The sequence below is a fragment of the Ambystoma mexicanum genome, chromosome 1p (genome assembly GCF_040938575.1).
Source record: "Ambystoma mexicanum isolate Mex_15411 chromosome 1p, UKY_AmexF1_1, whole genome shotgun sequence".
NCBI lineage: Eukaryota > Metazoa > Chordata > Amphibia > Caudata > Ambystomatidae > Ambystoma > Ambystoma mexicanum.
In genome coordinates this window covers 570548514-570573770 of record NC_090921.1, presented here as the reverse complement: position 1 = coordinate 570573770, position 25257 = coordinate 570548514, and the positions used below count along the sequence as shown (strand labels likewise).

The 25257-nt window shown below is 43.6% G+C and overlaps 1 protein-coding gene across 1 annotated transcript in view; it reads right to left on the bottom strand.

Annotated features, from left to right (window-relative positions):
• IZUMO4 (IZUMO family member 4) overlaps positions 1–25257 on the bottom strand; it is a 1032821-nt gene that overhangs the window by 512276 nt on the left and 495288 nt on the right. The window contains exon 2 of the mRNA XM_069620420.1: positions 2760–2840. Within this exon, the coding sequence (XP_069476521.1) occupies positions 2760–2840 (81 nt within the window). The remainder of the gene's footprint in view (positions 1–2759; positions 2841–25257) is intronic.

Here is a 25257-nt window from a genome sequence, read left to right as displayed (position 1 = left end):
CATATAGAACACTACACATCACATATTTAACACAAATACAGCGGTATGCATCCACAATGCATGAGCAACATCAAGGCAGTGTACACTGTGTATCATCTTGAAGATGCAATCCACACCATAAATCCATGGCACAGAACACACTGATGGCATGAAAAATGTGTGATACAACCAGCAACATGTGCATGTGACGAACAGATAACTGCAGGCATATGTGACAAGTACACCTGTCCATCATGGATCGACTAACATATACCTTTTTTTTCCTCTCATGCATGCAATAGTGGCTATCCCTTGAAGCTGTGGATCCTCACCCCTGTCCGAAACCCAACTGATTCCCTGCGATACCTTGAATCCCAGGATTGTACTCAAACATTGCTAACCAATCCAAAACATCAAGTTTAGTGTCATACATAACAATTATCTCCTTTGGCATAAGGGATCTCTTAGGGCTGGCAGACCTAGAAGACTCGGGGAGAGAAGCATTTTCTACAGACAACTTTTTCATCTCTAGTTCATGATTCAGCTCCATTTTCGCTGAGCCTTAACTCTTGATGTTTTATGGCAGTTTGTGCATCAATACGTCTCACTTCTAATTCAAGTCTCATTTTTTCAAGTGCAATAAATTCAGGAGTAAGTGTAGGACCTGTGGGGGTCCCTGTGGACAGAGGTTGTGCTTTCTGAGCAGGCAAAGGAGTTGTAGGGTTACCTAACAAGAACTCATCTACTTCTTCCAAATCAATACTCTCAGAATCAGAAACATCAGTATGCACATTTGCTGGGCGAGTAGGCCCTTCTGAAGCACTCTCCAGACTTTGCTTTCCTATTAACTTTGCAATCAATTCAGATGTCTTTCCTTTAACAGAGAGACTCCTCTCTCTACACATGGTACTCAAAACCTCAGCAGTGTAGTTCATGAGACTCTCTTCAGTGTAGCTTTGCATATTTGACATGATTTCTCAGTAAAATAGAATTAGTGGTGTTAACCTTGTGGTTAGTTGAACCCAAGCAATAGCAGCACTCTAAGTGTAATTACTCTACTTTCAAATCCTCACTGCTGTACACCAGTGTTAGGCAGAATCCTGTGCAGTGCCCTTACGGACCACTACACACAATTAAGACCACAGGTGGCAATACAAGTTTTACCTTTGGTACAAGCCTGTACTACTATGTTAGAGTGGTAGCAGTAGCGGAGCAGCCAGGCTTATCTCAAGAGTATATGAGCAGTAGCAGAGATTACACAAAGGGACTAAATTACTGTGGCTCAAGCAAACACTGACTCAAGGTTTCAGGTAAAAAAATATAAGTACATTTATTTTTTAAACCATTTGTTATTAACACAACACTTCTATTAAAATTTAAAACCACACGTTAAATACACTACCCCTGACCAATTCACTTTGTACGGTATGAATCAAGGTAAGTACCCTGTGTTTGAGAGAACCAGTGTTACAAAACAATACACGTTGCCGTGAATACGATTGCGATCCCTTTTTGACAGTTCGGTCTACTAAATAAACACGTATCCGCGGCAAGAAATGCTACCGGGGCAAAAACACACTTAGCACCTGAGATACCCACGTCGGATAGTTCAGGATTCAAAGTTGCCAAGAGTACTTTAGATATTGTCAAATGTTCAGAAGCAAAAGTTATAAGAAGGAGGGAAAAATAAGGGCAAGGCTTATAAGCGAGAATGGGGATTTCACCCAAAATTCCTCAAGCAGGACATAGTACCTTTTGCCCGCACTCCATAAAAATATCGGACTTATTCACCTCTTAAACGGCCACGAGTACTTTGGAACTATGTCTATACTTCCGGAAGAGGGTGGGCGGGGGAGGTGGGACGGGGAGTTGAGGGATTGTTTACCTTTGTATCACTTATAAAATAATAAAAACATGTTTAAAAAAAAAAATAGGTACCCTCTTGTGCTCTTTCAATACAATGGTTTTGTAACTAGCTGAACTAGTTTGTCACGTAACTTCTGTTTTAGTTTGTTTTTTATTGGATATTGTATGTTTTGTACTGTGGACCACTTCATTTAATTGGTTGTTTTAATTTCTATGATTTATTATTAAAACTTGATTTTAATTGTGACTGGTCCCTGATGTGATAAATTGTTTTCCTGTACCTCTGGCATCTACACTTTAGCTTTGTCTCTCTTTATATATACAGGCTATTGTCCACCCGGACATAGACAAAGTATACATTGCTAACTTTTCTTAGCTATTAGTATACCGGGCTTCCTCCTAGTATAAGTTGTTGCTTTACCTTTGATGCCAAATAAAAAAGTAAAAAATGTCATGCCACAGTAAGAAAGCAAATAAACACTGGCACCATAGGCCGGGCGAGCCACGTAATAAAACTTATGATTCCTTCTCGTTGATGACCAACTAAAAAATGCCATGCCACAGTAAGCAAGTATATATAGACTGGTACCACTGATGTAGACCACCACGTAATAGCACTTATCATTTTTGTTTTACCATTGATGCCAAGTAAAAAAATTGCATGCCATATTAAGAAAGTAAATGCAGACTCACGCTACCAATATGGTTCAGCCTAGCCACATAATAACACTTATCATGTTTGCTATACCCTTAACGCGAAGTAAAAAACAGATGGAAAAAATAGACTGAATATGCTGTATACATGGCAGATGTGTAACATAGCACTACATGACATAACGGAACAGGCCCAAGCATGCTTCTTTGCACAATTTTATGTTAATTCTGTTATGAGTATGTAGGTAAGCAAACCTTACCCGGCGTGTACATGAACTCCTTATACATGTTGTCAAGTTTTTCATATATTTTCTCTCCAACGTCTTTAAGTTTGTCTTGTGCTGGGAATGCAGAAAAAAGAAAATAGCTGAGCTGACAAGTAAAAATAAACCCAGTCTTCTCAATCATATGTGAACAAAAAGACCCATTGCACTATGATCAAGGATCTATGTAACAATATCCCAGGAATAATAATACAGATTTAAAATGAACAAGTAAAAACAAAGAGACAAAAGTAACATTTTATTTTTCAAGTAACATTAAAAGTAAAGGATGACAATTTGAAAGAAGGTAGAAAAAATAAATATTTTGATGTTTTTAATTGTATTTACCAAAAGAAAATGTTATCCAAATACATGTATTTTATTTTAGAAATGCGTTTTCCATCCTATTGATTTATTAGGGTATTCTCTTCCACTACTCAGCACTCTATTTTTTACATGTAACTATTTTTATCTGTCAAGGTATATGATCTGCATGCCTACAAGCGTCCTTAGAATCCTGTTCCACCCACCTCACCTCCTCCAAAGCATAGTGCTCCTAGCTAGAAGGAAAATGTTACTTACCTTTAACTACCGTAATCCAGCATTGAATCTTTCATAGATTCAGATGCTGTTGAACATTCCCTGTTGTCAGGTTGGGAATCCTTGTATATTAATAGTAGAGTGCATCGTAGAAACAATGAACTGTATTCACTTTGTGATCTGCCGGAGAGGTTTTTGGTTCATCTGCCCTGCAGCCAACAGACACCCCTTCCCTTAACTCCTCCCTGGAGCCCATTTTCATGTTACCTTAATGCACGGTCAGGGTGATGAGCTTAAAGACATTAAATTATCCTTGAAGTTGTGGAATACCCGAGGCCATCAGCATCTATTTAGTAGCCCAAGATGCCTAGCAAATTTAAGGGAAGCCAGTATTATTTGCTTACAGGAGAAGTGGTTAACCCCGTCTCCATTCCTAGATGGATACAGTATACACGCTCAATATGTTAAAACTAGAATTGGGGGGAGACCTTGAAAGGGCCTACTGATTGCAATTGAAAATAAATTAGGCTTTGGGGGGTGAACCCTAGATGGCTTTCCATTTGGGGCCTTGGGGCTTGATCTTTGCTCTAGCGATGGATCCACTAGGCTTCTCGTAGTGAATATATAGTGGCATACTGGCATATCTTTGGTTGAGCCGTTTGCAGATAAAGTGTTTAGTGTGATAAATGAATGGATGATGAATCACGAGAAAGGGGGGATTATCGTTGCTGGTGACCTAAATGCAGAATGTGACTTTGAGAAACCCCCATGGGAAACCTGTGATGTAGACGTGAGGCAAAGAGGAATAAAGAGAAAGATTGGTAAAATCTGGTACGTGGGACTGGGTAATACTGGGCTCTTGCCTCTGGTGGGGTCTCAGAACCATTTGTTTGGGGCGTCGGCCTGGCACACCTGGTGTCGACGAAAGAGCTCATCTATGCTGGATTATATTTTCCTTGATAATAATCTAAGGAATAAATGTACTGCCTTCATGTTTACGCCAAATGATTGGAGCGGTCATTCAATATTGACTGCATCCTTCGACCTTGTGGTAACTACAAGACAATTTAGAGCTCAAACTAAGTTAGTGCCAACAATGTCAGGCAACGTAGTGAGATGGTCATCTAAAAATGTTGAAGCACTAAATTACTGTCATGATGCCTACCTCCAAGGAGCCAGGTCCGACCCAGCACCCCCAGAGGCAGGCATCATTTCCCCCAGGGAAGTGCCAGCGGGCCCAAGCTGGGGCCGTTTGGACACAGTCCTGGCGCCTTAGGCGCCAGGCTCATGTTGGACTCCTGTCCTGGCGCCTTAGGCGCCAGGCTCATAAAGCTAGACATGTGTTCAAGTGTTTCAAGGTGCACTTACCTGATGCAGACCATGCTGCTACATCCAGGCCCTCTTGAGGCCTGAATGGAACTACTTTACCTGTGGACCTACTTTCCCCTGGGTGTGGTCGGTGGAAGGATACATACCTGGAACTTCTTCCAAAGCTATTTAAACCACGCCCGATCAGCAACTCACGCTTCGCGTTGTTCTGCTCTTCGCAGCTAGACGCTCACCGTGTCAGCTCCTGCATCTGGACTTCAGCCACGCCTGTCAGCATCCTGGGTCACCTGCTAAGAGAGAATTGGAGAGAAAGAAGACCTTACCTGCTAAAGCTGCATCACGGAGACTTCACACCGCTGATCCTGAAAGGGAAGACATCATTTTAAAAGCATTTTGCTTCGATCGCTGCAGCGCTGCATTTCACTCACCTTTCCTGGGCACCTCCATCTTCAGCAGCGATCATCCGGATCCGCAGCCACTTCCCAGAGCCTAGAGAGAAAAAGACAAGAACACAAGGTGAGAGAAGGAAGGGAATAGGAAAAGCTCAGTTTCCTTCTAAGACTTAGCTGTTGGGTCATTCCCATTTCATTTCGGGTCCTGCCGCTTCCTGGCATTCCGGACCCCGGCCCCTATGGGGAAAAAAGACAAAGACATTGAATGAGCGAATGCAAAGACATTACCCGAACGCTCATCCAGAACTTACCTGTCATTTACTGGAACTGCACGTTTCACTTCGGGTCGGCGCCATATCTCCGGCATTCCGAACCCCGGCCCCTAAGGGGAAAAAAGACATAAGCGATTAGCGCTTGCTGCAATAAGACAATGAAAATTATTATAAGGCTTGAACTTTTGAACTTGCTACAGAACTCTTACAGCGCCTTACCTGAATAGTCAAGCTTATTTGAACTCCCATCAAACCTCAATCCAGTGAAGTAACTGGGTTTCAAAGCGCCCCTGCATCAGAAGCAGGATGGAGAACTCATCCTTCCAGACCCTAAGGTGAGACTTCACGGGGAATCGAGGAAGGGTATCGTGGAGGGCTGGAAGGGAGTGGGAGTCCTTGAGTATTATTCCGTCAGTAGGTAATACTCCCTTTTCACGCACAGGGGAATATTCCTGCGAGCCAGTCAGTCCATCTTCAGAGTCCTGCGCTTCACCATAGAAGAAGCATCAGCACTCGAAGCCAGACCTGCGCCTCCGTGGGAATCAGTGAGCGTGACAGAACGCGAAGCCTACCCATAATTTCCCACCCGGGCGCTATGGAGACTTCCGAGACAGATCAGCTGGCCCAGCTTTTGGGGGAATTACGGGCAGAAGTGCACTCAGCCCGCCAGGAGACTAACGCTCTCAAAATAGAACTGATCCTATCTAAGGAAAGAACAGATGACCTGGCCAAAAGGTTATTGCAGGCCCAGGCAGGGCACACTCCTTTACCTAATTCCGGAGATACTTCTGCATCAATGGGTTTGAATAACCCGGTACAAATCAATCTACCTGGACACATGCCTTTGGCCCCGCCTGAACGTTTTGCGGGTTATCCCAAGAAATATGCCGTCTTTATGAACCAATGTCGTTTACACTTTCTATGCAGACCTGGGGCCTTCCCTAACGACCAGACCAAGGTAGCCTTTATACTATCTTACCTCAGTGGCAGTGCTGCCGATTGGCTATTCCATTGGTAAATCAGGATGATCCCATTCTCCAGAATTTTCAGGGTTTCCAGGCCAGCATGGAAAGATTGTTTGCTCGACACTCTCAAGGACAGGCCCTTGATAACGAACTGCTATCCTTACGACAAGGTAATCAGGATCTTCTGTCCTACGTTGCCACCTTTAATAGACTGGTTGTGGAAACTGGATGGCCAGAAAACAAATGGATCACATTGTTTCATCGAGGCCTGCGCGGAGAGCTTAAGGATGTTCTAGCTCAGATAGTAGATCCACCCCAGGTCTGCGCAGACTACATAGACTTGGTGGTTCAACTTGATCACAGACTTCAAAATAGAAAAGCAGATCGGTTCAAGTACGAAACCCGAGTACCGATCAAAACCCACGCTAACTCCAAGAGTACCGATGTATCCGAACCTATGCAAATCGGTGGTGTTAAAGGACCATTAGCACAGAAGGAACGAGAGAGAAGGCGACAAATGCAACTTTGCCTGTATTGCGGGACTACCGGTCACTTTCTTCGAAATTGTCCGGTTAAATCACCGAAGAAGGTGGTTGGAGCCACTGATAACGATTTATTGACACCTGATTCGGGAAACGACCTAGCTCGACAAGCGTAGGGGTCCGCTTGACAAGCTTGAAAACAAACTCTTTGACCTCGCATTTTGTCATGCCAATGGTGCTAGTGGACCCAAAAAAGCCTCAGCTGTTGCATGCTTTAAAAGCATACATCGACAGTGCATCTATTGGAAATTACATAGACCGTGCATTGGCTTCCAGGATTAAGCTCCCTCTCCCCCCAAAAGTAACCCAAGATGTCATTACTACAGTAGATGGAACCGAAATTGCCTCAGGGCCTGTAACGCATTCCACTGTTGAAATGACACTGGTGGGTCAGGATGGACATCGGGAAGCAATCGTGTTTGATGTGATCAAGGCCCCACAATTTCAAGTAATTCTTGGAATTCCTTGGTTAGAAACACATAATCCCAGAATCGACTGGCGAGCAAAGAAGATAAGTTTTCCTGATTGTGAACCTACTTGTTACCCAAGAAATCCAGTTATGGGTCTAGCCTCAGCAACTTCCACCCCTGTACAGCTACCGTCTGAATACCAAGAATTCCAAGACTTTTTCAGAAGGAACACGCTAACACGTTACCTCCCCATCGGTCTTACGATTGCCAAATTGATCTGGAACCCAATGCTCAACTACCTTGTAGTAGGATTTATGCTCTTACGGAACCTGGGAACCTACATTTGCATCAGTATTTAGATCAGTACCTAGCCAATGGTTTTATTCGCCCGTCCAAGTCTCCTGTCTCCTCAGCTCTGTTCTTCGTGCCGAAAAAAGAGGGCGACCTTAGAACATGTATAGACTATCGCGCACTAAATCAAATAACGATTAAGAATTGTTATCCTCTGCCCCTGATCCCTAAGCTTATCGACCAGGTGAAAGACGCTTGTGTGTACACCAAGTTAGATCTCCGAGGAGCTTATCATCTGGTGCGTATAAAAGAAGGCGACGAGTGGAAGACTGCATTCCACACCAAATTTGGGCTCTTCGAATATCAGGTGATGCCCTTCGGTTTGTGCAATGCACCTGCCGCCTTTCAGTACTTTATGAATGATGTTCTTCGGGAACTTATCGACGTCTGTGTCATTGTTTATATTGACGACATCCTGGTGTACTCCTCTTCAGAATCCGATCACAGAAAACATGTTGGGCAGTTCTCGAGAAATTGCGCCAGCACAGACTATTTGCAAAGCTCGAAAAATGTGTTTTTCATACCACAGAAGTGGAGTTTCTCGGATTTATCCTGACACCTCAAGGAGTCCGAATGGACTCGCAAAAGGTGGACGCCATCCTCAAATGGCCATCTCCTAGCTCGGTGAAGGGAGTTCAGAGCATGCTCGGCTTTGCCAATTTCTATCGAAGATTCATCCCGTAATTTTCCCGAACAGTCCAACCCATCACAGCTCTCTCTAAAGAAAAACAAACGCTTTGAATGGACTCTTGAGGCCGAACAAGCCTTTCAGGACCTGAAAACCAATTTCACATCTGCACCTATATTGAAGCACCCGCACCCAGATCTCCCTTACATTGTGGAAACCGACGCATCCAGTTCGGCCATGGGAGCTGTCCTGTCGCAAAGAGACCCAGAAACTAACCAACTACACCCTGTGGCGTTTTGGTCCAGGAAATTTTCTCCTCCTGAAATCAACTACGAAATTACCGACAAAGAGTTACTGGCTATTAAATCTGCTTTCAAGGCTTGGCGTCACTACCTTCTCGGGGCAAGACACACCATCACCGTAATTACGGACCACAGAAATTTACAGTATTTAAAGACGGCCAAGGCTCAATCTTCACGACAACTCCGATGGGCTCTATTCTTTGCAGAATTTGATTTTGTAATTACCTATCGCCCTGGCTGCAAGAATGGTAAAGCGGACGCCTTATCCCGGATTGGCATGGAAGAACCCAATTCGAGTTTAGAACCTGTGCCAATCATACCAGAACAAAGAATCTTAGGCCTAACTTCATTGCAAACTATTGAGGACATCCAAACGCAAGTAAAACAACTTCTAGACTCTTCAGCCTTACTGGAATGGAGTCAAAAGGGTCCTCATTACACCGTTAACTTACCCTACTTCCAGGAGCGGTTGTTTCTGCCTAGTAAACAATTGCGAGAACTTGTTATTGCCCATCATCATGAATCATTAATGGAAGGACACCCAGGTATCGCTAAAACGGAGGAAAAAATCAAACGCCACTTCTGGTGGCCTTCTTGGAGAAAAGACATAAAGTCTTTTGTTTTGTCTTGCGGAATTTGTGCCCAAAACAAGGGTCAAAAGAAAAGGCCAGCCGGCCTACTTCAACCCTTGGATATTCCACCGGCACCATGGCACACCTTGTCAATGGACTTTATAACTGACCTGCCTCCTGGTGCTGGTTACAACACTATCCTTGTAATTGTGGATCTATTCTCCAAAATGGCCCACTTTATCCCTTTAAAAGGTTTGCCTTCAGCTTCCACCTTGGCCAAGGAATTTCTGGAGAATATAGTTCGCATACATGGTTTCCCTTCCATATTAGTCTCGGATCGTGGAAGTCAATTTATCTCCCATTTTTGGAAGAAGTGTTGCCAACTAGCACAAATAGATGTGCGGCTATCCACCAGCCACCACCCCCAGACCGACGGACAAACCGAGAGAACCAATCAGACTCTCGAGCAATACCTTCGGTGCATGTTACACCAATCCGAGTTAAATTGGAAAGACATCCTTTGGATCGCAGAATATGCATACAACAATTCAGTGCATTCTGGAACCGGACAAACTCTTTTTTATACTTTGTATGGTCACCATCCTCGAACCTCTGATCTAGATCCACCTCTGACCCTGGAAATGCCCGCAGTAAATCATCTGCATTCCACAATAACCCAAGCCTTCAAAGAAGCTGCAACTCATTTACAGCAAGCCAAGAAAAAGTATAAAGAAAACGCTGATTTGCACCGAAGTAAAACTCCTCCTTACCAAGTAGGAGATCAGGTATGGCTAGCAACGAAACATTTACCCCTCAAGGGCCCGCGAACTTTCAATCTCAGATTCATAGGACCTTATCCCATCAAGGCTATAATAAATCCCGTGGCCTTTAAACTGGATTTACCGTCTAACATGCGTATTCATCCAGTTTTTCATGCATCACTTTTGAAGCCAGTACAACCAGGGACCCGACTGTCCAAGCCTCCAGACCCAGTTCAAATTGAAGGGGAATTAGAATTCGAAGTTAAAGACATTTTAGACTCCAAGGTGTTAAAGTCCAAACTCTTCTATCTTGTTGACTGGAAGGGATATGGACCTCAGGAGAGATTGTGGGAGCCTAGTAACCATGTTCACGCACCTCGATTAATACAAAGGTTCCACCGGAGATTTCCGAACAAGCCAAAACCCCCGGAGGGAACAACCTTGGGCGGGGCCTTGAGGGGGGGGGAGGGGGGTACTGTCATGATGCCTACCTCCAAGGAGCCAGGTCCGACCCAGCAACCCCAGAGGCAGGCATCATTTCCCCCAGGGAAGTGCCAGCGGGCCCAAGCTGGGCCCTTTGGACACAGTCCTGGCGCCTTAGGCGCCAGGCCCATGTTGGACCCCTGTCCTGGCGCCTTAGGCGCCAGGCTCATAAAGCTAGACATGTGTTCAAGTGTTTCAAGGTGCACTTACCTGATGCAGACCATGCTGCTACATCCAGGCCCTCTTGAGGCCTGAATGGAACTACTTTACCTGTGGACCTACTTTCCCCTGGGTGTGGTCGGTGGAAGGATACATACCTGGAACTTCTTCAAAAGCTATTTAAACCACGCCCGATCAGCAACTCACGCTTCGCGTTGTTCTGCTCTTCGCAGCTAGACGCTCACCGTGTCAGCTCCTGCATGTGGACTTCAGCCACGCCTGTCAGCATCCTGGGTCACCTGCTAAGAGAGAATTGGAGAGAAAGAAGACCTTACCTGCTAAAGCTGCATCACGGAGACTTCACACCGACGATCCTGAAAGGGAAGACATCATTTTAAAAGCATTTTGCTTCGATCGCTGCAGCGCTGCATTTCACTCACCTTTCCTGGGCACCTCCATCTTCAGCAGCGATCATCCGGATCCGCAGCCACTTCCAAGGTGAGAGAAGGAAGGGAATAGGAAAAGCTCACTTTCCTTCTAAGACTTACCTGTTGGGTCATTCCCATTTCATTTCGGGTCCTGCCGCTTCCTGGCATTCCGGACCCCGGCCCCTATGGGGAAAAAAGACAAAGACATTGAATGAGCGAATGCAAAGACATTACCCGAACGCTCATCCAGAACTTACCTGTCATTTACTGGAACTGCACGTTTCACTTCGGGTTGGCGCCATATCTCCGGCATCCCGAACCCCGGCCCCTAAGGGGAAATTACTGCAATAAGACAATGAACATTATTATAAGGCTTGAACTTTTGAACTTGCTACAGAACTCTTACAGCGCCTTACCTGAATAGTCAAGCTTATTTGAACTCCCATCAAACCTCAATCCAGTGAAGTAACTGGGTTTCAACGCGCCCCTGCATCAGAAGCAGGATGGAGAACTCATCCTTCCAGACCCTAAGGTGAGACTTCATGGGGAATCGAGGAAGGGTATCGTGGAGGGCTGGAAGGGAGTGGGAGGCTTGAGCATTATTCCGTCAGTAGGTAATACTCCCTTTTCACGCACAGGGGAATATTCCTGCGAGCCAGTGAGTCCATCTTCAGAGTCCTGCGCTTCACCATAGAAGAAGCATCAGCACTCGAAGCCAGACCTGCGCCTCCGTGGTAATCAGGTGAGTGTGACAATTACAATTGACAGGCTTCTTTAGATACTACCTCCATGGATTGGAAGTTGAATAATTTTGATGCTTATGAAATCCAGAAATTGTATGGGTCTGCGATTTTTGATATCGGTCTGGGTACAAAGCGAAGAGCCCCTAATATACGATCGACCCATTACTATAATCATGAGGTTGCACAGGTAAAAATTACTATGAGGAGAGAGGTGTACAACATTAGGAAATCCAAACTAGATGAGACTTCCCAAAAAGGGAGAATCAGGTTAAACAAAAATTTAGAAACTTTTGCAAAGCTATAAATAATCAGCTACTACAACACGATGCTGAAGCTATGCTGGAGATCCTAGTTAAGGCTCAAGTTGGCTCCTTTTGGTCCCTGGTAAATGATCGGGACCCCAACTATGTGGTTTCGCAGTTGAATTCAATTTCGGAGAAAGATTGATTGGTATTTCTTACACACAGATTTGGATCCATACCAAGTATAGAAGCTTAGGGGGAGGTTTCTCATTGGAAAAAACTAGCATTTGAGAAATGAGACCCCCCTTTAGATATTAACCTTGTAGTGGACCTATTTAAAAAAACTAAAATATCTATGGCCGCTGGTCCTAATGGCCTCACAAATAACACCTTCAAGTCAGATCCTAACCTTTGGGCAAATCTTCTATGCCTTGAGTTTAGGGATATTCTTAAAACAGAAATCACCCCCCTATCATGGAGCACTGCACATGTAGTCCCCATTTTTAAGTGTAGGAGCAGGTTGGACCCTAAAAACTACCGGCCTATTGCCCCGATCGATGCTGACTGTAAAATATTTTCGGCATTTTTACTCACGCATTTGCTGGATTGGGAAAAGAAACACCACCCGCTGAGTATTTTTCGGATTCCGTAAGGGTCATTCGACTAATGTTAATGGGCTGATTCTCAAATGTCTCCAGGAAGATGCATGGATCAAAGAGAGGGTTCAGACATTTATGGCTTCAGTCGATCTCTAGGCCGCATTTGATTGCGTTAATCTCAACAAACTTTGGTGCAAATTGGCCGGTTGGGGCCTGCCCCTAGGTCTCGTGAGACTCATTGAAGGGGTCTACAAGAATTGTGGAATCCAGGTGAGATTTAGCCAGCAGGGGGACATGTCGGATAGGGTGCAATGTCACATGCGGTTAGACAGGGATGTGTCATTGCGCCCTGGATCTTTAATCAATACTTATGTGATGTGGCTGTGTTCCTGAGTAATGAAGGGCTATAAGCACTGAGAGTTGGCCAAAATAAAATCATTTGCTTGCATATGCGGCTTATAGTGACATTTTCGAATGTCACATTTTTTAATGCCATTTTGTCAAATGAAAAATGGCGAAAACATTTTTTTCAAAATGTTTTGTTTCTTATTTTATTTTTTTAATCGGGGGTTCCTCCCCAAACTTCTGTCTTTTTTATTGACACTTTTTCTTTAATAACTAAACAAAAATAAAACCATATAAAATAAAAAAATATATATTCAGAATTTTTTTCAGAATTTTTTTTTAGCCAAAATGGCATTCGAAAAAAGTGCATTCGAAAATGTAACTGGATACCTGCATATGCATATGATGTTCTACTGTTTGATTGCACGAGAGTGGGTCTGCAATGGCTCATAGATTCCTTCGCTATATACTCTAAAGAAAAAATGCTTTAATTATCAACCGTAATAAACGAAAATTGTATCATTTACTAAGGTGGCACGTAAAAGTCTCCATCCAACCTGGCATATTGAAGGAGCAACCATGAACATTTCCAGGAGTCTTATGTATTTGGGTTTCTTTTTTGCTTCACATATGGGTATAAAAATTTGTTCGATTAACCTTATACAAAAAGCCAATATCTTAGAGTCACAAATTCTAAAAATTGTCTGAAAATTCAGTAGTTACTCACTCAAACTGGCACTATGTTTTTTTAGGGTAAAATTGTACCTAAATGAACATATGGCTTAGAACTGTGCCCTAGTGCGATAAGAAATACTCTGATTAAAATCGAGGGAAGTATCTGGAGGAGGATCCATGATGTCCCTAAGACTGTTCCAATATCAGCCATTAGGTTTGAGTTGGGTGATACCTCGCTCTGGGCTCGTGCCGAATGGAGGATATTAACCCTCTATGCAAAAATGATGGCTTCTCTGAGTAACACCTTATATGAGTTGCTAGGAAACAACAGAGTGTAGTACCTTTTTGCTCAAATTTAAAAACAATTGTGATCTCACTCTACATACTATTGATTCTAACTTGTAACTCTGATTAAGAACCCTATGTTAACTAAAAAGCGGTTGTTCGAACATGATTAGATTCGAACGACAGAACAATTCCATGCATATAGCTCAATGAGCCACTTAACCCATGAACACAAAATACGAGGATCCCTCTCTAAAATCCTACTCCTATTTCCAAATAGGAATCACGGTGGGATCCTATTAAGGTTGAGATGGAATATTTTACCTACAAAGCAGATATTAATCAGAAGGAAACAAATAACATTGAATGAAAGTAACTGCAGGTTTTGTAAAGCAAAAGATGAAACTGCAAGACATCTTATTATGGATTGTGTGGCATTGGAAGAACTAAGGGAAGTTTTCCTGGGTTCTTTAAAAAACCATTTTGCTTATTCTTATGTCGATAGAATATGGAGATGCTGTCTTAATGTACAAAATGTGCGTGAAGGGCTAGCCCTTTCAGGCTTCTTGAAGAGCATTGAGATGGGATAGAGTATGGCCCCAACTATAAAATGATATATCGGTTTTCACCGGCAAATTTTAAAATGTGATTTCTTTTTTCTTTTTTTTATTTGTTGTAACTCTGTAATTTAGGATTTATATAAATAGTGGGGAAACATGATATTTTCATATTTTTTCTTTTGTAACATAAAGAATTGTTGAATATGGATTTTTGATGATTTGCTGAAGGGTTTGGGATGAATTGTCCTGTAGGAAGTCTGTCACTTCTCTGCTAACCGTTTTAAATTAATTTTTTATAATGCATCCAGAATTTTCTTTTTTTTATGCTATTTGATCTGATGTAACTTATTTTTGTAATTGACTTACGTATTTTCTTTTATCATTTTTTATTACTTCTTTATGTTTTTCCTAAATTGTAAAGGTTTGATTAAACCAATGGGAAAAAAAAATAAAAATGCTGAGCTTCAGGTGTGGTCAGGCAGGGAGGATCACATGTGAATGTACAACAGGCACCAATGCTGGAGAATGTTTTTTACGGTAAGTTTTCCCTTCTTCAGCATTTAATCGTTCATGTATTCACATGCTGTTGAATAGATGGCTAATTAGAAGTACATCAGTAGAACGGGAGGAGGAGCTAAAAGAGACTCACCTCATGCCAACAGGCTGAATAGAACTGCCTTTACTTTACTTTATAACACTTAATATAGCACAGCCATGCACCCATATGCTTTAGGGCACAAGACACAACATAGAAACTCGAATAGAGCTAACAGGGGGCAAAAGGGAGAGCAGAGTCAGTTAAATAAACAGCCAGGTTTTTAGATTCTTTTTAAAGGATTCTACAACAGTAGTCCATTTTGGCTCCTATAATTAACGAGCGATCGTTCCCGCACTAGTATGATTAATAAAAGGCGTAAAATGGGCTAATAGTTTTATATAGAATACTGCAGTAGAGACCAAACTACCCACATGGGCCTTCATCGATAGCTGTTGATCTAAAACGACCCCCAAGGTTTTAACCTTTTTCAGGAGTACTACAGTAACCTCACCAAGTAGGAAGCTAGAGTAAGGCGGGCCCAACTTGGACAGTGAGGATGACGAGCCCACAATCTGGAGCTCAGTCTTACTATTATTCAAAGCAAGATTGTTTTTCAACATCCAATCCTCAATGGAGGAATAAACACGATTCAATTCTGCCTCATCACTGAGTGAGTACCCACCACAGGGACGACACACTGTGTATCGTCCGCGTAGTTGGTGAACATGATCCCCTCTTGGTCCAACAGGCAAAGAAGGGGACCATGAATATGTTATAAAGACAGGGGGATAAACAAGCGCTGAACACCGAATTGTGTTCCGAAATGTGGAACACCGAAATCAATGGAGATGGGGGAGGCTTCTGCTTCCCAAGAAAAAACTCTGCTTACACGGTTGTTCAAGAGTTAAGCGATCAATTGTGTTGCCATCGGGTAAAGATTAGCTACTGCATCCAACCTGTCGGACAGAATAGAATGGTCGAGAAAGTCGAAGACAGCAGGTAGGTCAAGAAGCATTAAGATGGACGTGAGGCCCTTATCCATCCGCTTCATAAGCCTAGATTTCCAATCTAAAAGAGCGGTTTCTGTGCCAAAGCCGACTCTAAACCCTGACTGGCGAGGATCAAGCACAGGGCAGTCGTTCAGGTGTTTTGCAAGCTGTTCATAAGCTACCCCGTCCAGAATTTGTAGGAGAAACGGCGCGTTTGTGATAGGCCTATAATTGAGAGGATCTTTAGGACAAAGGGCTGTTTTTTCTATGATGGGAGTAACCCAAGCTTGTTCAAGGTTCTTAGGTACAGAACATTCCGAAAGAGAAGCATTGACACATTTGCAAATGGCAGTTAAAAGAGCCGGTGGACATGTTTTAATAATAAGTGCGGAGCACAGATCGCCTTTGCAGGAAGTGACTTTGAGGCGTTTCACTATACCTGAAAGATCCTCCTCCAAGATGGGATGGAAATTAAATTGAGGAATGGAAGGGTTTCTTCTAAAGGGATATGTCCCCTTCTTATTGGGAGTAAATGACTACTCTTTTTTCCTGCAGGTCAAGTCTGACCTGATTACTTTCAATTTATTCGACATGGCATCCTGTATATCCAGGCACCATGCGGCATTCTTTACAACCTGGAACCGAGTCGGGAGAGCCTATGTTCTCCTGTTCTTTAAGAATTTTAAAGAGTTCTTTCGATTCTGATTGGGCCTTAGAGATCCTTGTGTTAAGAGAGTTTTTCTTTGCTTCATTAATGGATAATTTGTAGGCTTTAGCTGTACTTCTATGTTTGGCCATGGCCGAAGGGCTAGATTTCCAACTATGAAATAGTTTCAAAGTGGAGGATTTAAGTAATCTCAGTTTGGGTGTGTACCTCAATTTGTTTCTCAAGCCCTCTTTAATTCTTCTGTTTTTTAAGGGGGGCACAGATTTGGTAATACCTTCAAAATTAATTAAGAGGGCATTAGCCATGTCTGAAGAAGAGTCCTGGGCTGTGAACTAAATAGAAGAGTTCAGCAAAGGTTTGACTCTTTCACGGGAGATCAATTTAAAGTTTCTACTAAGAGAACTCTGGGGCCTCTTAGATTTAAGTTTCAACGGAAAATCTGCCAGGCTGGAAAAATGCACGAAGGAATGGTAAGACCAGGGGCACGATAGAACATACAAATCCTTAGTTTTTACATTGATAGGCTGTGCATAGGGGTATTAATTAGATGTTCAAAGCCAAGGTTACTCAGGGTGAGTTCCAGTCCTCTGGCTATCAGGTCATCCTTGTCCCTTAGCCAGAAATTAAAATCCCCAAGATAAGATAACTAGAGCAGGCAACAAATAATTTGATAATGCTAAAGTGAAATCCTCCTTGAGTGACAGTGGTCTATAGATAAGGATAAGATTAGACGTAGATTCAGCGTTAAAACCAATCTTGATGTGGAGAGATTCTATGCCATTCATAATTATTCCTTTAGATTCCCAAATGGTGAGGGAAGATTTAAAGATTAATGCCAACCCTCCCCCTCTGCCTTCCTCTGTATCCTGTCTTAGTATCTTGTACCTGTCAGGAATGGCCAAATCCACAGTAGGGCCTGTAGCTCTGTGAACCCAGGTGTCTGTGAGGGCACAGATATCTATATTCTTCTCCTCTATATAGGACGCGACTTCAGCAGCATGCTTAACTAGCGTTCTGGTATTTAAAAGCATGCAAACTAGATCATGTACTGGTATGACAGTATGAGAATAGCGCAGGAGGTCAGGTCTGGGGTGCAGGGGGTTCGGTGAAGGAGTAATGGACATGATATCAGCAGCAGGACAGATATCAATGCACGGAATGTCCTTCTGCACTTTTGCGTGGGGCGAAACTATGTTGCAAATATCTTCAGGAAGAAGTAAAGGAATCAAAGAATCAGGCAATACTGTTAAATTACTTCTCGAATATTCAGTTTGTGTGGCGGCGTTTCTTACAGCTGACAGCGTGAGGACAGGATTTACCGCGGCAGCTTCTGGGGAAGGACGCACAGGTCTGGTAATATTTCTAGCTGCCTCAATTGCAGCCAGAACCTCTGCCAGCCCTATGATGGATGAAAGAGAGAGGTACAAGCTGCATTCCTGCCGGTCCTGCCCGGGCTAACACAGACTGGCTTAACCCGTCCTTGCCAGCGTGAATGCCCCGGTTTCAGGGGAAATGCGCTCCAAAAACTACAACTCCTTCTGGGTAATGTAGTTTTTGGAGTGTAAGTGCATGCAGAGTAAGCATAGTCCTTTGATTCAACTCGCACTGAAATCAGATGAGAAGCTAAAGTTTACCAGATCTAAAAGCACAACTAAATGTCAAACTGCAAAAATGTAACACCAAGATTTAAAAACACGTATTCTAAAATGTATAAAAACACAGATAAAAATGTAGCAGCAATGTAAATGAATCAATTTGTCAGAATCTTGACTTCTCTGATGTTTTCCTGTCGATGAGGTTGAACCTCATAAAGATATGCGAGACTCTACACTTGGCTACCCTGCAGATGTCATTGAGGGGCAATGCCACCAGAAAGGAAGCTGAGGAAGATATAGCCTTTCTAGAGGGTGCTTTTGTCTTGCAAGGGTGCGTTCTTGTGGCAATAGGCAATGCAGGCCAATAGCCATCTTCAGATGCCAGCTTTAGAGATACCTTTCCCAGGTCCAGTAGGGCCAAATTAAACAAACAGTTGGTTGGACTGGCAGAGCAACTTGGTTACGGTCCAGATGATACTTAAGTGTCCTTCTGACATCCAACGAATGCAAGACCTATGAGGGGAAGTCGATGGTACATTGAAAAAGTCCCAAAGCACCGAAAGCGGTTCATTGAGGTCCAAATCCTAACCAAAAATCACTGGCGCTGCCACTTCAGGAAAAACAAATATGCCTATGCCGATGACACTCGGATCTTGGTCAGACTAGATCTGGACCAAGCTGAGGAGTCGGATCGGCTCTGCGAGTGTCTGACGTCTGTGAAGGGTTAGATGGACAGAAACTCGTTGAAACTAAACGGGGACAAGACGGAGATTCTGGCTGTGGATTCTTCTCCTAACACAAATTCTCTGGTTTCTGTCTTCTGGCTGCCTGCTTTAGGAAACCCTTTTGGGTGTCTATCTCTCTTTCTCTTTGTCAATGGTGGCACAGGTGAGCGTGGTCTGTAGGTTGGGGTTTTACACCCTGAGATTACTTATTCTGGCTGACCTTTGCCCTCAGGTAGTGGCTTCCCCGATTACCAGCCGCATTGACTATTGTAATGCTCTTTATCTGACTCAGCTGAAAGGCCTGGTAAAGAAACTGTAGCCTTTACAAAACCTGGCAGCAAGGATCACAACAGGATCACCTTATAGAGTTCACATCAGCCCAGTTCTCTGCTCTTTACATGGGTTGTCAGTGGAGGAACGGATTAAGTTTAACGCCCTTTGTCTTGTCCACTAGGCTTTCTATCAGCAAGGGGCTGAGTATTTGCGAGATAAATTCTTGCTAAACACTCCACGTCGCCTGCTAAGGTCTTCGACGGCTAACCTTGTGGTAATCCCCAAATTTCAGCGGTCACGTGCTAGGGGTTGAGCATTCTGGGTTGCAGCAGGAACTCTCTGGAATGCTCTCCCAATAGCTCTCCGGAACACTGAGAACCATCTCCAATTTCATCTCTGTCCTTAAACCTTCCTTTTGCAATCTTTTGGATTCCTGCTGCCTTTTGGTGAACATGCGCTCTGCAAGCATTGATAACATAACATAACAGAAAGGGTCTCCACCTAGGACTACTGCCTGACCCAACACTTGCACACTTCCTCCAAGCAGGTTTTTAGAAAGTTCACCAATCCTGGAGATCTTCTTCCCAGGAAACAGGATTTGTAATAGATTAACAAAGTTCCAAAGAGTTTATCAAATTTTACTAAAGTTCAATACTTTCAAGGCCCCTCCATAGGCTGTATATGTCAACTTCTCAAGTCTGGATATAAGGTTTCCTTCTTCTCATGCACAAGGTTTCTTTAATGTGGCTATACTATTTCCCCCTTGGTGAATGACAGTTACCTTGTCTTATTCATACAGGTTCGAACCCTGCAGTTTGGCTTTCTTCCCACTTTTATGTTTTAAAGTTCAAACTTATTGGCTTTACGCAGTAGGGCCTCAGTACAGTGTTTGCTGTTTGGGGTTTCCAGGCTCCAGCAACCCCTGTGACTTCTCCAGCCCGGGTCCATTACTGTTTTCTGGCTTCTCAAGGCTTCTCAATGCTCTTTCGCCCACTGATAGGCTTACTGTGTCTCTACTTGGGTTCATAATGCTCATGTAACCTCTTTGGCTTCCCCAGCCTTGACTATCAATGTTCATACCTTTTAATTGCATTCTCTCTTTGGGAGCAATTGCTTCCATTCAGAAACTCGTCTCTGCGGCAAATGTATTTCTCATGCATAGCTCAGGGTTTCAGGCTCCCCTCTGCAGTCTATGATCACCATCTGTTGTTGGGTCCGGGCCCTACACGGCTTCCTCCTGTTCGCGGCAACAGATGAGACGGTTGCTTCTCTGGCTCTCTCTCTCCCAAGCTTAGCTTCTCTGTCAGTCAGAACGCCAGCCCTCTGGCGTTTTACGGGTGTTTTGTTCGCTCTTTACGCTACCGCTGGCTCAGGAGTCAAATGCAGCACCCTCCCTCCAAGAAGTCTTTCCAAATGCACTTCTCGTGCGGAGCTCGGTGTTCTGGGCTTTACTGTGAAGTCTGATATCACGTCGGTTTTCATGTCCCAGGTCCACCATGACTTCCTTGCATTCACCCAACCAGGTGATATGGTTGTTTCTCCATCCCTGTCTCTCTTTCGACCTCTGCGGTCTAGCGTGGCTCTCCACCTCCAGGATGTATTCTCGTCAGAGACTCGCCTCCGCATAGGATTTGCTCTCCTTGATTTAAAGTTCCTCTTGGATTTATGTTTGTCATCCGAAGAAAAGGGGGTGTGTCCTTCTTCTTTGACAGTGGCGCTCATATGAGATCCAGCATCATCTGGAGCCAAAGAGTTGGAAGAAATGTCACTATTCAGTGAATCCAAAATAGTATCACAATTAAAAGGGGCATGCTGCTGCTTTTTGACTGTGGAGTTCCAGCATTACCTACAGGCAAAGTGTCAATTCTGGATTCTTCCCTCTCTTACCTACCCCACTCCTCCTCACCTGATTCCTCAGTAGAAGACCTTTTCTTCTGCCCTTTCTTTTTGGATATTTTTTTCTTCGAGTAGAGGTACGGCCGTCCCCGGGAAGAAGCCACCCTGGTGCCCTTTAGAATACATGGGACCAGGGGACCACCTACCGGGAACGCCTAATGAGAGGAAAAAAGCTGCGCTTAAAAAAACCTCTCCCCCGGATTGATGGGAGCCTTAAGTGGAGGACCTCTCTTCTCCAGTCTGCAGAGAGCTTCGGTATGTAGGTCTATACCACAGAGATGGCGACCGGCGAGTCCCCCTTAATGGTTGATGGGAGGATGAGTTTCTTGGCACTGAAGAAAACAGAGACTTCCGGAAATTATGACATCCATGGTGAAAAGAAAAAAAACGGAAAAAGAAAATAAGAATGGCCAGAAGAGGAGCAGCCGGAAATTAAATGAAAAGAAGAGGAGTACAAGAACTCTAATGGCAACAGCAGGGAAGAGTACTTAGGTAAATAGGAGGTCCCGCTAATAGGGAATAACAAGACCAAATGGTACCCGAGTAGCAAGAGCAGAGGAGAGCGAAAGAGAGAACGCCGCCATACCCGTAAGAAGAGTGGAGGCGGGCTGGGCAGACGCGAGACCAGAAACCAAGGAAGAGGGAAAAAATAGCCAGCGGGCTAAGCGGATGGCTAGGCAAAGGGGAAACAACAGGAAGCGGCAAATATATGCCGTAGCCAGAGTTGCACGGAGTAGCGAGGAGAGCGACAGCACCCAGAGCGAAAGCAAAGGGTTGCAACGCGTAAGCCTGAGAGAGGGACGTGGCTAAATACCAGAAGGGAAGACAAGGGAACAGAAAGACTAGACTGGAGAACAAGGAAATGGTAGTGTTGCGTGGGACATTTCAATGGCGGCAGAGTCTCCAGCTCCCCCACAGCCGCCAAGATGACGTGCGCGAGTGGCGCATGACTAAGAGATAGAAGAAATGTCACTGTTTGGTGGAGTAAAAACAGAAGTAACAACAGTCTTTCCAATTCTCATGTAGGCAGACAATGTATTCTGGACTGGGAGTTACTTATCGGAATGGGAGTTCTTGTCTCCAAGCGGGGAATCACTCCCAGTAAGGTCCCACTTTCCCAGACCCCTAGGGAGGGTCTTACTGAGCGGGGTCACCTCCCTTGCCTCAAAGGTGGTGGCTCCCCCTTGGGGAGAAGGGACGAATACCCTGGATTTGTCACATAATGTAAATGTGCCTCTTTGATTTTTCCACTGCTGTCTGCTATCACTTGTTTTTACATTAGTCCCTTCCGTTATGGTAATAGATTGTGGTCTTCTCAGGACCAGAGCCCAAGCCGTCCTGAGCGAAGTCTGAGGTTTACAATGCAGGATGGGGCAGCTGTGTGGATCCACTGTTTACTTTGTGGAACTGTTTTCCATGTTTATTGTTTCTTATCGGGTGTTATGAGGTAAGATGTTTTGGTTTTCCTATTTTGGCTTATTCAGGTTGCATCATACCAAAGAAAGAGGAGGTGGCTAAGAGAGTCATATGACTCGACTATGGGACAGTGCTAGTAAAAGGTATATTATGAAATTATGTGAAGCTACAAGATATAGCCATTGTTTGGAGAATTGTAGTTTCTAGTGGTATATTTGATTTGCCAAGAAATGTTTTATTAAGGAAAATGAAGTACTATAGTTGCCTCTGTGTCTTCAATAGAATTAGAACTCCCTGACACTACGTAGTATGGGAATTAGCTTGCATTTGAAATTTTAGTTGTCCAAAGTCCATGCGAGAACCTCCATCTAACGCATGCTTCAGTTTAATGTTTGGTAATTGTGCTTAATTGGTGGGTTATTCTATAAGCTTGACTCCTGAGAGCAGGTATTTCTCTTCTCTATCTGCATTTTCACGTTTTCATTCGGAAATGACAAGTTGTCCGGGGGGTAGTGTTGAAGACATTAAGAGTGGTTTCCCATAGTTAGAAGACAGTCCCACAGAATTAGAATTAATAGCCACCCACTTTGGCGTGTAAGCTGTGTTTTTACCAATCCAATAATACAGCCAATGTAGTGTATATACTCATTTGTATTTGTTTGATATTAGGGCACCAAGAGCTCCTCAGCTGCACTGGGAATTGTAGCACAATTGATGATATTTTCATACTTCATGTTTCCTCCTAAATGTTCAAGTTAGATTTACCCCACTACTTATAAGCCGCTTTAATCTCTGCAATTTTATTTCACACAATATTTTCTAGGAGGCATGTGGTAAGCGTTGTGATAAAGGCCCCAAATATTGTAATCCATCTTTGGTCCAGGAGAATTACTCATCAGGAAATAAGCCTCGATGGCAATTCTAGGAGATCAGAGGTGTTCACCAAGTTAGATAAGTCACAGGATGTTTTCAAGATACCAAGCAAACACTGTGAAGATTTGTTCTTGACTGACCAGAATCAGTAGCTCATCTGTATATAATAATACCTTGGAAGTGCAGTGACTACACGTTGTACGTTAAAACCCTCTACCTCTTCAAATTCATATCGCTACTGGTTCTATAACAATATCACAAAACAAAGGTGACAAAGGACATCCTTGTCACATGCCTGTTTGGAGATGTAATTTTCTGGATGTCATTACGACCAAAGATCTCTTCTTTGGTATTACTATTTAAAGTATGAAATAGATTAAGGAGCTGGCCACCAAACTGAAGTTTTTGTAGAACAGCACAGAAGTAATTTCAGTACAATCCGTCAAATGCCTTTTCTGCGCAATACTTCAATTTCGCTAAAGCGGGAAATAAAACGCTAGAGGCCCAAAGTATTCTGATAGGGGCCGGAGCTCCTTTGAGCTTGCATTATCCTTGCAGCCTCAATATTTTCGAATTTAGTGACTGCAGCATCCAGAGCCCCCACACCTTTCAGAGGCAGAATGTCAAGCCCCTCTAAGAACCCATATAGCTGCTGACGTGTCTTCTGTACACAGTGTCTTATGATATGTCCCAAAAGTCCCACAAATAGCCTTATTTTTTGTATGAACCCTCCAATTCTCATTAATAGGCATGAGTTTGCTGTGTTCATCCTTCTTCAACCTGCTCACTACTAACAACCCATGTTTTCCCCATGGCCCCACAAAGAATGTCTTGTGTAAAATAATTCACGCTCCACCTGCTGCATGAGGTGATCTAGTGTGTGTCACACGCTAATCACTGCCCCTTTACTGCTTTCAGAGAGGGCACACAATGGGCCTTCTCCTTTCTACCTAAAGTACTCTGTGAATCTGCTATCATGCCCACATTGCATACAGAATACTACTGCTCCCAATCAAATTTTCCAGTTGTTATCATATTAACCTGCACTGTATGCACTCCACTGCCTGCCAACATGTGGATATTAGAGCAGTGGATCTCATTGGGTACTATAGCTCTACTGAGGAATATATTAAATATTTGCACTGGGTGGTAAAGCGTGGGGGGTGTGGAATGAATAAAAGAATCCCACTGAACCACAGTGGGCATGAAAAAGGGAAGAGCAGCCCATTTTTCTGCTCATCCGCTTTATCGGCAGACGTGCCCCCGGGCATGCATGTGGTACTTCCCATGCATGTCATGGTTCTCTAGAAACCCACAAGATCCACCCTGTTTATGACCAAATTGTGTAGCTTTACTTCAGGCACCTCTTGCTATGTAGTACTGATTTGGCATTCAGGCCCTATGGTGAAAGGGGCATGGCTGAATTAGAACAGGGCAAGAATTCATGCTAATGTGGGCCTGTCCATTTGGCTTTCACTGCTATTCAGGTTTATGTATTGGGATGCCCACACCACATGGAAGTATTCCTGATTAATACCAGGAAATCCATACATGCCCTTTACGTAATAAGGACATGAATCTCCTTTGGTTCATAAGGCTGTCTTTAAATAAGAACACTTCCTCATCCACCCTGGGTATACTCTCCCTCTCTCTCTCTCTCTCTCATTCATTTATAACCTTTCACTTTGCCAGCAATATATCATTGTGTCCCCAAGTTAAAAGCGGGTCGAAATAGGCAGAATATAGTTTGGTGCAAAGGCCTCCAAAGTTTGGATCAACTTGCTCCAGCAGCCCCCTCTCAACCAGACTGCCTCAGATAATAGTAATGTACTACAAATAACCATTGGTTTTCATGTGACGCAATTTCATTCCCAATCCTGTTTTCTGCTATAACCCTGGTTATGCAAAAATAACCCTAGATATGAGAAAACGCTTGAGGT